The following is a 15462-nucleotide window of genomic DNA, read 5'->3' on the forward strand; positions in this document are numbered from 1 at the left end:
ATGACTGTGAAAATGGCTTCCGGCTTAAATCACTTAAATCCCGTACGCATCGAGAAAGGGACCCTTTCTATCCCCTTTTTACGTTAGCATTTACAGGGAACCCTTTTACCACCCACAAGGACCCTTCTTCTTTCTTGTGCTCATCAATCGTGCAGTAAAAAGGTTATTCTGGCCCTGGAACCTTTGGTTTATGTATTCTTGGTATATAACCCTTTTCAGCAAAAATTCGCCATATTGGTTTTACCTGAGAATCTCTTACCGTGAGAAAAATTCTACTCGAAAGAATTCCCAAATTCTACTCGAGAGAATTCCCGAATTCTCTCTGATTAAATCAAACTGAATTAACAAAGGATAGATTCGATTAATACGATTTTGAAGGTTCCCATAATATGTTCTCTATCGATTCGGCGATATATATGTAGCTTCGAGCTATGAATAAATTATATGATACTGTAAAAGGGACGTCGACGAACCTGCGTAAAGGGCAAAGGCTCCGAGGTGGCTCCACACGCACCGCAAACGCTTTGTTCGACGAGGGTCATGGCAAACTTTTGATGTGGCACGCAATGTCCAGCACTACACATGTCCTCCGCTTGTCCGCTGGCTATATGCAAATGAATACGTAGCAGAATATTTTCCTAAAAAAAAAAAAAAAGAAAAAAAAAAGAAATAATAAAATAAAGTAAAATAAAATAAAAGAAAAATTTATATCACACATCGAACTAAATCGCATGTCAAATAAATCATGAATAATAACTGGAAAATATATTTCACGATTGAGATTTTCATCGAATTGAAGTATACACGGCGGGCATTAAATATGTATTTTAATTTTCTTCGTATCGCGTAAAGAAATATTTTCAACAGAGATAATCGTCCTTCATTCATTTAATACTTCGTCAGCAAAAGTAGAAGGAAAACTTTGTAATCGACTTTACGAGTTCGCAATTACTTTCATGGTGTTATCCGTTGGTGATCGATGTCGACACACGCATGCATACATATTTGCGTTAAACGTGACCACGGTGTAAACGAGAAAGTGGACTCTCGTCGGCATTTGCCGATCTCTCAAGGATCGTTCAAAGCTCGGCTTGTTAACCGCTGCTAGGAACCATTAAACTATTATATCGCGGTTGGTGGTGAAAAGATTTGATGGCATTAATGATCAAATTTTATCATTTTTTTTTTTTTTATTACTATTATTATTTTTTTTTTTCTTCTTCTTATGTAGGTAACTAATAATCAGCATGACGCTTATTACGTGGCAAAATATATACGAAAGACACTAAGATGAGTTAACAAGAGAGGTCGAGGAAAACAGATGGAAATGATGTACGTATATATGTTTATTTGTCTATGTATGTGTGTGTATGTATGTATATATGTGTTTTTTTATGTATGTATATATGTATGTATGTGTGGTACTTACGAAACATTCCGCAGCATCGTCCATAAATCCAAGCTGAAACCTCTGCTGATCGAGAAAGCTCTCGGCGAGGGCGCGACGTAACGTGTCGGGTGGCAAGGCACTTTTTTGTGAGGACTGCAACTCCGAGAACAGCTCCTGCGACAAACAAAGTGACAAAGATTTAATGTCGGTCTTTCATTAAAAGAAAAGGAAGATGGAGAAGGATCGAATAGATCGGCAAATGAAACTTGTTATACTTCTTATTCACGATCGAACGCAAATGAAATTGTTTCGAGACATTAATCTTCCATACGATCAGCGAATTTCTTTACTTTTTATTCTTCCCTCGAGCTTAACATTGAACTTTGAACAAAGGTATTTAAATTTATTTCCTAACCGAACTGTGAACGTTGAACATTAAATACAAACATCGAATAAAAATATTCAAACTTCCATTGAATAATTTGAATAAAAAATTTGTACAACTGCTGTTTAAATTTGTTCATCGATCAAACTCAACGTTAAATATTGAACAGAATGTGGAAGTACAGGCATTCAAAGTTGCTCAAAATGGTACTTAACTGTTTTTATTCAATGACTTATTTCTACATGTTACCCACAAACTTTCTGTAATTTTGCAAATACTCGACAGTATTTTCAGAGGAAATGCTCTATCTTCGTCGTATTCACAATATCTCGTTTAACAGACAATCGATTCAAGGAATCGCGAGCGATTTCAAAAGAGGATGCTAGCGAAAGTGCGAAGAACTGGCTCTGTGTGAACATGCGAAAGGTCTCTTATTCACTGTTGTGTCATCCGAATAAAGTAATCAGTAATAGCAAACAAGTAAACTATTCAGCTAAAACTTTAGATTTCTAACTTAAAAAAATTCACAGATATCAAAACATCTTCATGAAATCGATCGAAAGACAAGACTATTTCTTTCGTAATGGGACTTTTTTTTAACGAACACGAATGCAACAACATTCGTGGGTAGAAAGTCACCTATGAGTTGCAGCGAGTTGGCCCGATCTTGCTCAACGTTAACATTTCGAGATACGATGCTAGTGAAGATAGAAAAAAAAATTGACGTACAACAGAAAATATGAAACGACCATTGTCGTCGACGACACTTGCGCAAGCGGCGCGAGTGAAAATTTGCACTTTAGTAAAAAAAAGGAAAATTTCTTCTAACTTGTATTGACCTAATCCCTATAAATATTTCGACGTTTCAACAAGATCGATGTCATCAAATTATTAGATTGATAATAATACTCGTCTATTGCAGTTTTGTTGAGATAAAAGATAAATTTAATCCTTTTACTGTTTAAGATTACTTCTTCGTATAGTGTCACCTAGATCTCTAACGAAGCAATTCAGTAGCAGTTAAATCTAACTTGAAAAGCTAGAATTGATCGCACAAAGACCGGATTCAAAGTGTCCTAAACCTGATCTATGAATATGGCCTATGAACAAGACTAGGTGAAAACTTTTCCTGTTACACAGGATATGATCACTTTCCTGATGAAAGTATATTTCTTATAAAAAAAAAAAAAAATAAAAAGAATAAAAAAAAAAATAAATAAATAAGATATAATGTAAAAGAGAAAAGAGAAGAAAGAAAAAATTTGGAAAGGAGCCAAAATCAGTGCGGTTAAATCGAACGATTGTCGTAGGAACAGGAAGTAATCCTAACTCTTATTTAAAAATTCTTTCTTATTCATCTAATTCAATGAAACATTTAAGAAGCATTATTATCATGAAACAAATTCGCGGGAAGTCAGAAATTACAGGGCGTTTTCAACGAAACTCTTGAATGAAAGACGTTCGATCGGTTTTGTGGCAAGGTATAGTAATGGAAGTGACAGATGTGTTACGAAGAGAAGACCGGTACATATGTATATGTGTACATACGATGATACTACCGGAACGATCACGTGCAAGCGTGGAGGATGTCGCACCTGTTCGAAGCTGGTTAGTCGTGTGTTCGTGAAGGAAAAGAAAAAAAAAAAGAAAAAAGAGAGAGAAAGAGAGAGAGAGACAGAGAGAGACATCCAGCCGGTTTTGTAGAAATTGTGCTAAGCCCCTTCGAACGAATGGGGAAGTGAAATCGACGAATAACAGCTCGCTACCAGGTTATTGATCACTATTTAATGACTCAACTTTTTGTAGGAATATGGTGGATGGATAAAGATAATAAAAACGGAAAAAATTAATAAAAATGCAAGAACATTTTGAATCGATGCAATATCTTCTTCAAAGTAACTTGACCATTGCATTTAAGTAGGGCCATGTGTTTTCTCGAGTGTTTTCACTGCAGGTTCCTACTTTAACGACGTTATTACCCGACCGTAATCATGTCGTTAGGCTTATCAATCGCATTTGGTGAACGCAAAAACTATTAAAAAGGAATCCCTACTATAAAGCACATCGATAATCCTATGCAATAGAAATTCTTCAAGGTGAATTTAATGTTGAAGAAAAACAAGAAATTTATTTGTGAAAAATATTCAAGCCTACTTTCTTCAGATCATTTAGATCCATGTTCGAGGGTGAATCTTCCCTCTCCATTCCACTATCTTCTTCATCTTCTCTCTTCGTCGTGACTTCATTCTGAATCCTATCTTCCTCCTTGAAACGTTGAGACGAGGCTGATGAGACGGAGGAGGTTGAAGAAGCCGTGGACGATATGTCCTGTCGTATCTTTATCCACTTCAACATTTCGCTGATTCTTCGAGGATCACAAAGACGGAGAATATATATTCCTTTCACATTGTAATGAAGATCGTCACAATGATCGATACATTCTTAATACGTTTTCTCGGTATTTGCATTCTTTTTTCTTGGCAGAGTAAAGTTGCAGCAACCAAGTTGGGAATACCAAAGACTTTCTATCCTTATGTAACACGTCGATAAGCTCAAGGATCAAGGAAAGAAATATCTATGAGATAATATATGAATATTATTTTCCAGGAAGAATATATATATATATATATATATATATATATATATATATATATAAAAGAAGGAAAAAGAAAATATAAATAAAGATTAGTAAGGATTCCGGTCTGTCTCGTAGAAAAATATGATGGTTGCACTATAGAGAGAAGTATGATGATCATAACCAAGACGATCGCACGGTGAACAAGCTCGTTGAGATAACCCGTTGCTAGACTCTAGCCGAAGACTCGATTAAAAACATAAACTCGTTTGGTCGGTAGTACTCTTCCAACGAGAATTATCCTCGCTTTATTGGCCCTTGCAAAACGTAAATGAATCTCATCTTCCTGGATACTATTCTTAAACCAATTTCTTACGGGTAATCTTATCTATTCAAAATCTAAATATATTTATATATAAGATCATCCTCGTAAACCACGTAATCGATCGTTCCTTTCCAAGATCCTGATCAAATTTTCTCTTCAATGTGATTTATACGTTCTAGTTGAAAGGAAACGTTTGCGGAAGACCTGGAAGAGCTGGCTTCAGATTACTCTTCCGGAGCTTAACGCCTCGTCGCGTCTCAACTATACCACTTCCACCTACCACGTGGTTTCCATTCTACCCTTCAAACATCATAAATTTGTCTGCATCTTTCGTTAAACTATTTGCCCTTCTTTGATCTTCTCAAGAAATTGTTCTCTTGTTGGTACCTTGAAGAGTGAAAGGCGAACTAACAGACAAACGATACGCTTCGTGTAAAGAACGTATAACGATAATATCTCAAAATTACACTTCACTGTTCACTTTGTCTTAAAACAACAAGTGTCGAAATCATTTGTAAGATGTTTCCAATAAATATATTAATCACTGTAGTTTCTTTTTTATTTTTTTTTTTTTGTATTTTTTTTTTCCCACTTTTTTAACTATTCTAACACTTTTATTTCTCTTAACGATGATAAAATCATTGAATCAAAGACGATCGATCGATGAAACAATTCGAAGACATTTATCGAACGTTTTAAATGTTTTTAATATCACTGATATTATATATCAGAAGATACTGATGAGGTAAGAGTTTCAGAAAAGCGTATATAAGAACCAAAGAAAGGAGAACGCGTTCGGTTCGGAGTCGATCGTGGTCGAAGAACGTGGACAACGAGCACGAGACTACCTGCACGGCGAAGGCAGCGACTCGCGGAGTGCTGCCGAACCTCCCCCACCCGTTCCCTTCTTCGTCTCTTCCCATTCTCCTCTTCTTTCTAAGAGGCCGCAGCACGGTACCCCGTACCCCTTGTCCCTTCAACGATAGAAGCGAGAAGCCAATGACGTCACCCGGTTAGCTGTCCTACGCTCACCAACCTGGCCAACTACTCGACCAGGATCGTATGATGAGCGAGAAGGAAGAGAATCAAACAAACGAATATATTTTTATCATAAATTTTCGTCAAGTGACTTAAATGCATGTTGATTTTTCAAATTTTAATTCAAATTTAAATCGCTTGCTAAAATATCCAAATTATTTTCTAAAATTATAATAAATTTGAACATTAAAAAGATAAATAAATATTTCCACTTCCACAAATATCTGATTACTTTCACGCGATACAGAAAGAGAGAGAAAGAGAGAGAAAGAGAGAGAGCGAGAGAGGGAGAAGGAAAGAGACAGATCTAATAACGGTACCCACGTTCATCTCCCTCATCGTTACACTACTGAACCCCGTAAGTTATCGTAAACGTTACGAACACTTAGACTTAAGTTGCTTCACACAACGATGACATCGTACGAGAGTAAGAGTAGGCATATATACATGTGTAGAACTTTAAGGGACATCAGAAAAATATTCATCGAACAAAGCCAACTTGCATGTCTCTATCAGTATTGGTCGTACACGAAAGCGGACCCACGCCGTTCGACGAAAAAGTATCGAGGACGGAAAAAGTGGACGTGACTACGCGGCCGACGAGAGTGTACTTGGGCCGTGCTCATAGACTGTAAAATCGACCCATATATATACCACGAACTGGTAAACGAGTTGTTTGTGCGATACAGGAGCAAGTATATTAATATGGAAATTGGTGCATGTGTTCAACCTGGAATTCACATTTCAGTGACAATTGGATTCGTTTAACGATAACTTCCCCAAAAAAATTTAAGTGTTTTTAAGATATGATGCCGATGTTTACCGTAGTTCTATGTGTCTGAAAATTTTATGAAGAAGTTTCATTAATGTGTTTATAATAGTTCAAATCGGTAGAAATATTCGAAAGTTTTTGGAGTAAATAATTACCTTGCTGTGTTCTCTCATTAAGGATTCTGACCTAAGGTAAGTTTTAAAATGATCTTATGTAAACTTTACCAAATAGAGTAGTTATTATTTAACAGGGGAAAACGTGGGTAGTGTGACGTAAAGATGGTGGTATATCCATTCACATTACGTAGGTAACGATTGGATTGTCAATATTTCTTCCTCTTCATATGTAACAGGATGTAAATAAATCTAATCCTGTTTGTGCAGAATTTGTGATGTCAACGTGGGTAGTAAGAATTCCTTGTATAGAATCGAAAATGTTCATACTACTCTAAGTTTCCTCTAAATGTAATTGTTACATTAGAAACAATTAGCTATAATCGTTAAACATCATTATGTTTAATTATACGAGCTATTAGATAAGATAACTAAGACTGTGCACGTTATTGTATTCCTCGAAATATCGAAAACACTGATTGTTTCAAGTTAAAATAATCTAAACTTACAATTCATTGAGATCTTTAGATCTATGGTTCATGGATCTCCTATGAATCATAGAAAGTGGAATGAAATAAAAAAAGGAAAAAAAAGAATTAGAATGAGTTTCGAAAGAATTCGTGTTCGTCCTTTAAGGACAGGGTATTCATTAACCTCGAACTAAAAAAAGTAAGTGTAAAGATGAGAAGGGTCTTTGTACTTGTTACTAACGTCAAAGATGCTGTGAGACCTCCGAATGCGTCCAGGATGAATCAACTTTGGAATTTCCTATGAAGAAACTCTGAGGGGTCAGCAACGTGCCCTTGAAAAGGTAATCTCCCTCTTTTTCTTTTTCTCCTTTTTTAATTTTTTTTTTTTTTTTTTTTTTCTATACTACTAGACTCTAGTAACTGACGAATCGATTTTCTCCTCGAATGTCCAAACTTTTATTATATGATTTTTGTTTCACAATCGCCGTTCAAAGATACGCGGCATCGTTTTATAAAACGGAAATCATTGGTACCCGACACCCTCAAGTCCAAGTCACGTGATTACAAATCATCGTGCGTGCACCCAAGTACTACTTCCATGGCGTCCAAAGAAGAACGAATTTCTCAAAGTTGTGTATGTCTGTGTGTTTATATTGTGTGTGCGTAAGCGTCCCTGGAAACCTGTTCCCTTCGTATTGATGATACGTGAGCAACAGGTAGATTTTCTTTGAGCTTGGTTTCTACCTTTCCTAGACTTTAAGATTTGAAAGGTTTTTTGGGTTCGATCCCTATCATTTTGAAAGTTTTTCCGACCAAACCTTATGTGTACGGAAAGAAAAGCTTTCTTAGAAGAGATTAGAATCATTCGTAGAACTCAAACTTTGTTCCAAATGTCGGCAAGACTTTTTGAAACTTTCTAAAGAACTTAGAAAATGTTCAAATAATTCAATAAATCTTCGGATACAATTGTCCAACGATAAAAGTAAAGCAAGTAACTCGTTACTGCATCAAGTATCGCGATATCTTTCTTTTGACACCATTGTGTGACATAATAGACGTTCATATCTTTTATTTCAGTTCAGATGAAACCGCATATAATGGAGCTTATGTTCAAGAACTATATACATACTCTACTTTCAGTGGTTCTCAAATATTAACTTCGAGTTCGAAATATTACAATTAAAAGTTACAATAATAGTAACAAATCAAAAAACGATATGCAAAAGGGTACGACATCTGATGTAGAAGACATTAATTATGTTGAAAATTATAATGAAAACCGTCGATAATGTGACAACGTTTATATAAAATATACAACTGTCGAAAAAAAATTACCACGAATAATGTCGGTAAAAACGTTCGCCAACTTATCGATAGCGTTAAAAAAATATAATTCCCTATACGCGTTAGAAAGTAAAGAAAAAAGAAATTATTATAAAATCTATCGTAATTTATCAGAACGAAAGTATCAAGTTAACGTAATCGCACCGACGGAATTATGTTAGAATTAAATTTCCCTGTAGTCCTTGCGAATTCTTCCCTGCGAATTTCACGCGAGACAAGACACTCTTTCGTCTGGAGCAATTAACTCTCGAGATTTCTAATTAACTCCGTGAGAAAATCAGATAGAAATTGCTATGGCACTAAAATTTCTTTGCTTACTGTTCAACCGGGACCGAATACTACAATCCTTCGCAACTCTTCTCAGTCTAATAAGCTATAAGTTCTCTTAACAAATACATACGACTACGTACATTTGATGTTTGGGAATTAAGTTGAAGAAAAAAAAGAAACATATTTTTCTTTTCGACTGTAGTCTCTTTGAAACAGCTGACCCCCGTACAACAAAGACCGGTCCAGAGTAGTATCTACGTTTACTACGCTCTCGCAAAGAGAAACGAGAAGAGAGGAAAGAAAAGAGAAGGAGAGAACCTTCAATGCTCTCGACCAATCAGAGAACCAGAAAGACTAAGAATCTCGCAGGAGAAAGGTTCTTGGTCCGGCGGATCCGTTACAATGGCTCCTCGTGTGTATCTATACGTGTAAAGCGAGTGAACATGCTGATGTATTCTGACAATCGAGCAGCCATTTCGTAAGAGTTCTATTACATTTGAATTTCAAAAGTGTCTGATAATTCTATAAAATATTATTAAAATTATAATAGTTACGCGCTCCTTATATTTTGATATACATATTATGAAAAATAATAAGTACATATTTACTAATTAATCATCATGGATTAAAGTAACGACGAGACTCTGTACGTATCTTGATCAACTTATCTTTGACACTTCAACGAATGGCATAGGAAGCACTTAAGCTTACACTCTCGAGTGTCTTCATCTTGAGTGTCTAAGTATGCATTAGATAAGAACTTGAGCGGTTTGCTTTTACATGAAAAAAGATATAAAGGAAATGTCTCTTCATGATTTTGACCATAAAAAAATTATCAAAGAGATTTTCAACTTAATGAGAAAGAGAACATGAGAAAAGCAGAAAAACAGATATATTAAATCCGTAACGCGTAAACATAAAAGTTCACTCAAAAAGTTAACTCAAAGCGGATATTATATCGAATACATATTCTTTCTTACGGAGCTTCCCCCAGCCATTCTCCATTATTTTTTTCGAGCAGTTGATCCTAGTGACCTTTCTGTTGCTTACCTTGAGCGCACAGAAGATGCAGGATTCAGGCATACAAGCATGTCCGGAGAGTTCTCTGAAGCTACGTCTGAAGATATCCAAATGCCATAGAACCTGAAAGAAAAAGAAAAATTACTAATAAAGGTATAGTAACAATTAACTTTACCACGTACGTTATTACGATTTGCTTATTCCTCGTTACAACCATTAGAAAAAGAAGAAGAGAAAAAAAATGAAGAAACAGAAGAAAAGAAATAAAAGAAGAAAAAGAAAAGAAAAGAAGATGAGGAAGAACTAACAATCGCAAGTACATGCATAACTTTTCCATTGAGACGAAAAAGTGGGTTGATTCTGATTGCTCTTAATTAACTCAATAGCGAAGAAAATAAATCAAGCAGCGTGTCGGAGCTAGCTGTAATTTCCATGAAATAAAAAAAGAAAGAAAGAAAAAAAAAAAAAAAAAAAAGAAAAAACTCTTGGGAATGCAGAAGCACGAAGGCCATACGTTGGGAATATTTTAAATGAATTAGATATGAATGAATTTACGCGAGTATACATTCGGTATCCTTCGACGAGATTAATTTTCAATATGTGTGAAAAAGAAAGGAAATAGAATGAGATGGAAAAAGATAGACAGAGACAGAGAAAGAAAGGGGTGGGGAAAGAGAGAGAGAAAGAAAGAGAGAGAGAGAGAGAGAGGGAGAATGAGTGGATGGTGGGTAAAGAACAGTGGAGGGGATTTACTACTACAAGGAAATATGCAAATGTGTCTGAAAGTCCCAGTGTACTATGCTAGCACCGACCCATAACTATACATGATAGTAGCCCACCGTATCGTGAGTACATCATTATGCCGAGGGAAAGTAAATCACAATTTCCGAGGGCGTGCACGTCGTGCCGCATAGCATAGCGGAACATAAATTTCCTCTTTTCCGCTGTCACCGAGGAAATATCCGCTACTATTAACCCTCACTTCCACCCCCCCCCCCATTCTCCATCGTCCACAAATTTGTCTCCCAAAATTCGACAAAATCGAATATTTGTGAATCCTCTGGATAAATCGGTAGTGAACCAATTGAATACTGAATCGAATATTAATCTAATTCTAGTACTTGATCGAGTAGTAAATTAATATCGTACTAACTTTTCTAATAACTCACGTGACTCACTACTTACATATACTAATTTACTTTCTTTCCTTTTTTTTTTTATTATTATTATTTATTTTTATAATTGCCAACATACATTGTTTTCTTATATTTTGGAATATTAATAAATAATTTTTATTATAATAACGATCGTGAGCTCTAAAGTAATTCAGTTCTAATTACAATTTACTGTAATACTTACCTAATTCAATAACGAATTAATACGATGATAATTCGTCTAATAAATTACGTGATTCACCATGTACATCCTTTTACTTATTTTTCTAGATGACCCATACATTACTTTCTAATATATTTTCGAGTATTAATAAATAATTCCTATTACTGACTCATCGTATATACCTACTCATTTTCTTAAGATGATTCGTATTAGAATTTCACCAATTTAAATTATCAATTTTTAAAGACCAAAAAGAGTCTAAAATATAAATTTCATTAAAGACAAAAATACAACGAAGGTGATATTTTTTTTTTTTTACTATATACAAACATTTCGAAAGTATCCTGAGAAATCACGAATGAGGATAGAATATTTTAACGATTAGGTGAAAACAACTTAAGCGGTACCAAAGTAAAACCACACGATTTTAATCTGCGCTAAAAAAATATATACTTCTCAGAACTCTACGCAATTTTTATTTACCGTTAATACGAAAGCATGGAAAACTTGAAGAATTTACCATAAAACGGTAGATATAGTACTATGTAGTATATATATTATATATATATATAAAATATATATATAAAATATATATATAGATATAATATATATATATATATATATATATATATATATATATAAAATTATCTAGCCTAAATTTTAAATTAATAAAAAGTAACGTTAGTATAATTCGTGCTCAGCTTGGCGATCAAATGCGTACTAATTGCGAGTTGTTCAACGTGCTAATTAATAAGACAGTGAACGCCTCAAAGATATACGATAACGGTAACCATTATTATTATTTTTATTTTTATTTTTATTTTTATTATTATTGTTATTATTATTATTATTATTATTATTATTATTATTATTATTTATTGTTATTGTTGTTCGGAAAATAAAAAATAATTGACGGTTATAATCTTTGATAAAATACAATGATAAATATGGTTAACTTTTATCTATTCCTGATATAGTACAATAATCGCTATTGTAAAAAGCTAATTATAATGGAAGAATAATATATTATAGTACAATTTATGCGTATAACTAACTTTTACTTGTTTTCGATAGAGTACAATGCCCATTATTATAAAAGTAAATGATCTTTTTTGCACGATAATTAAAAGAGGAGTCTAGGAAGTTAAGACAAAAAGTACAGTAGGAATTGCGTGATTTAGAGCGTTTAAGCGGTCTAAATACCTATTTACTCCTCCATGACGATTAAAATCTTTTACCTTGAAGTTTTATTTTACTAACGATCCTTTGAACAAAACCTTTCAACGTTTAATTTATTTATATATCGAAAGAGACCGGAACTTATTGACTTTCGGTTAATTAATAAAATAAAACACGTTTACTATAATAAGAAACATTATAGGAATACTTGATGAAGCATGAGTAATTAATTAAACGATTAGATTGTCAATAGTGCATTTCGATTTAAATAGGTTTGTCGATACGAATCGATTATATTCAATGGATGTGTGGAAAATGAGTGAAACTGAGAAATCCGGGTTTCGTACTGTATTTTTCTAATAGACTCGTTTACGTCTCTTGCTGTCGTGTTATTATCTTAAAATTGCGTAAATAAACGAACATGAACGCGGCCGCGCCTATCGAACAAACCTCTCAACTAAGTATTTCTAAGATTTCTCGCGATCCCTTTTCTGTTTTTCTAAACTTCTATGATCTCACCAACGCAAATTACACAACCACGATAATATCTATTAGGAGATATAAACAATTTTTCCTAAAAACTAAAAACAGAAAATAATAAACAAGAAAATAATAAACAAAACAATCCTGATTAATCGCTATAGTGAGTGATGTGTGATATATATATATATATATATATATATATATATATATATATATATATATATATAGCATCCGCAAAAGATACACATGAAATAATTCTTGAATTAAAAAAAAATAATGAGACGATACAAAAAACCAAGACAGAACAAAACAAAACAAAAAAAAATAAAAAATAAAGAAGAACCTTGGCGATCTGGAAGAGGGCTTGTCTTCTTGGTCTTTGATCCTGCTTCATGACTCCAAAGCTTCAAACACGATTGAACTTCGTGAAAATGATCTCGCAATACCGTTACAACGGCGTTTTGATAAATAATGCGATGAAAATCATTGATATATGAATTATTAAAGAAAAGTTTTTATCAAAGTTGACATTGGCCCGCGTAATATCGCATCGAAACAATACACCAAACGCGATGGCACACACGAAGTAAGTACCTTTCTTGGCCGGGCGACGATGCAACAATGCCCGGATAGGGCTGGGACTGGTTTACGTTGACTGCAGCGCCACCAGGGACTCCGGTGGTCAGGTAGTAAAACTATTAAACGCGGGCCTCTTCTACTCGCCGTGCCGGCCCGTAGTACGCTATAGTACGTTATAGTAAAGATGTAGTAAAGTTGTGCATTCTATAGTATGATTCAACGTTCGGCTACCGGTCGAGTCTTTTGACAGGGACGAACGAATGAAACGACAGGATAGCTGTTTCCGTCGCAACGTGATTTCATGGCTCTTGCCCAGCGAGAGACAAAGAAGAAAAATACAAATGAAAATTATTTCAATATTATCATCTATGAATTTACTATTTTTTGTATCATTTAACAAAAAAGAAAAAGAAATAAAAAAAAAAAAAAAATAAAATAAAAATAAAAAAAAACAAACAAAAAAGATAGGACAAAATATTCTTACGAATTGTTTACGAATTGAAACTTTTTTAACTTTCAATTTTAAAACTTTCTGCTTTACGTTTCAAAAATTTAAATAAAATTTCTAACAAGTTCGTAAATTATTGGTTTCATTATAAGATAATAAAGTTAAATGTTGTCATCATCGATGTTGAGAGAGAAAATTTCTCATGAATAAAAGAATAACCATTTAGCTTAGACTCGTATTTGTTTGATAAGATCGAGTTACAAGTTACGTTTATATATATACATATATATGTGTGTGTAGATGTACTTTCCGTCCCTGTTGTTTACTACAGTATACGCGGCGGCGGCAGCCATCTTTACTACGAGGCCATGTCGTGGGTGCGAAAGGCTTAGGGTCAGTTGCGACGTTCAAATGGTGGGAGATAGACTACCTGAGTCCGTTCAGCATTCTCTTTTAGCTTACTAAGGTTTTTGGTCAAATGGAGGGGATAAATAATGGAAATGGAGAAAGAGAAAGAAAAAAAGTTGTAAAAAGAAAAAGTTTTAAGTAGGAAGAGGATTTCGTTTGGCGTACCGGCCGAAGGAAATTATGGGACTGACAAGATTCTACGTCATACTAGCCTATTTAATTTGAGATATGTAAAATATTTATTCATTCAGAAAGTTCATACCATTTTTTCATATATAAACATTCTGCATGTAAAAATACATTTGTGATATTAAAAGACGATTAGTTTTGTATATATATATATATATTGTGTATAAAGAAGATATTTTTGACTAAGTCTTATCCAATGCGTTGCTTTTTATTTATTTATTTATTTTCTATTTATTTATTTCTTTTTTTTTTTTTTAGTTTAGCGATTCACTTTTGTATCTCATTGAATATAGCTCTTCATATGTCTCAATATTACGATGTAACATTGTTATAATGAATAATATCATTTCATACTATTTTTATGATTTTTCGCTTCCTAATGTTCTTAGTAGATACGTCTGAAACTGGTACGCAAAGAACATGGTATTATTACGATAGCGTTCTTACAACAGAACTGGTACAACAGTGTACAATAGCGCAAAGAGATTGGACGAGAGAACATTGAATTTATTCCGAAGGTAAAAGAAATATGTATGTATGTATGTATGTATGTATATATGAGTTTAAGCAAGGATATAACATTCTGCATTCGTAGAAATATTCAAAGACCAGAAGCTGCAACGTGATCGTAAGAAGAAAAATATTTATTATCTTACGTTATTTAAATGTTTTGAATGATTCTAATCATTGAATACACGTGGCAGTGCAAGAAATGAGAGGAGAAAAAAAAATTGGTTATGATAGATAGACCACAAGATATTTTTCGTCTGGAATATTACAGATTAATATCGAGTAAGTTGATCTAATAAAACTCAAGCCAACTAGTTCCATGCCAATGCGGCGCCATAAGTGTCAGACTATAATATTAAGATAATAGGATAGTCGTTTGTATAAAGGACAACATGTCTTTTGTCTTGAACGATACGATATGAAATGAAAGGAGTTTGTAAGATCGATCTATGTATATATTTACGTTACTTTAAGAGTATAATGAATCAAAGCTTTCAAATGGATTCTTAATGTAGATTCTTTTGATTTATTTCTTTTATTTAATTATAATAATTTCTTGTCTCGATCGATGTCCTTTTTATTAATCCTACGGAATTTAATTTTATCATCTTTTGTTCATAAACTTT

The 15462-nt window shown here is 33.8% G+C and overlaps 1 protein-coding gene and 1 long non-coding RNA gene across 12 annotated transcripts in view; one reads left to right on the forward strand and one right to left on the reverse strand.

Annotated features, from left to right (window-relative positions):
* LOC124948898 overlaps positions 1 to 15462 on the reverse strand; it is a 59584-nt gene that overhangs the window by 7877 nt on the left and 36245 nt on the right. For 4 of the 8 annotated variants that reach the window (XM_047493208.1, XM_047493206.1, XM_047493207.1 and 1 more), the window contains 3 exons: positions 9733 to 9825; positions 1430 to 1564; positions 474 to 638 (listed from right to left, as the gene is read on the reverse strand). In XM_047493208.1, coding sequence (XP_047349164.1) covers positions 474 to 638; positions 1430 to 1564; positions 9733 to 9825 — 393 coding nt within the window. Of the gene's footprint in view, positions 1 to 473; positions 639 to 1429; positions 1565 to 3929; positions 4141 to 4955; positions 8874 to 9732; positions 9826 to 13045; positions 13270 to 15462 lie in introns of those variants that run through there. The other 4 variants (XM_047493210.1, XM_047493209.1, XM_047493212.1 and 1 more) reach the window with 4 other exon arrangements.
* On the forward strand, positions 6043 to 10316 carry LOC124948902. 4 transcript variants are annotated; one of them, XR_007100892.1, is made up of 4 exons: positions 6043 to 6676; positions 7317 to 7409; positions 7563 to 9855; positions 9923 to 10316. It is a non-coding gene; the product is annotated as an uncharacterized LOC124948902 (long non-coding RNA). The 4 variants fall into 4 exon arrangements; XR_007100894.1 differs by having other exon boundaries at positions 7563 to 7784; positions 8146 to 10156; XR_007100895.1 differs by having other exon boundaries at positions 7563 to 7784; positions 8151 to 10156.

This window comes from Vespa velutina, chromosome 4, assembly GCF_912470025.1.
Source record: "Vespa velutina chromosome 4, iVesVel2.1, whole genome shotgun sequence".
In the NCBI taxonomy this organism is placed as follows: Eukaryota; Metazoa; Arthropoda; class Insecta; order Hymenoptera; family Vespidae; genus Vespa; species Vespa velutina.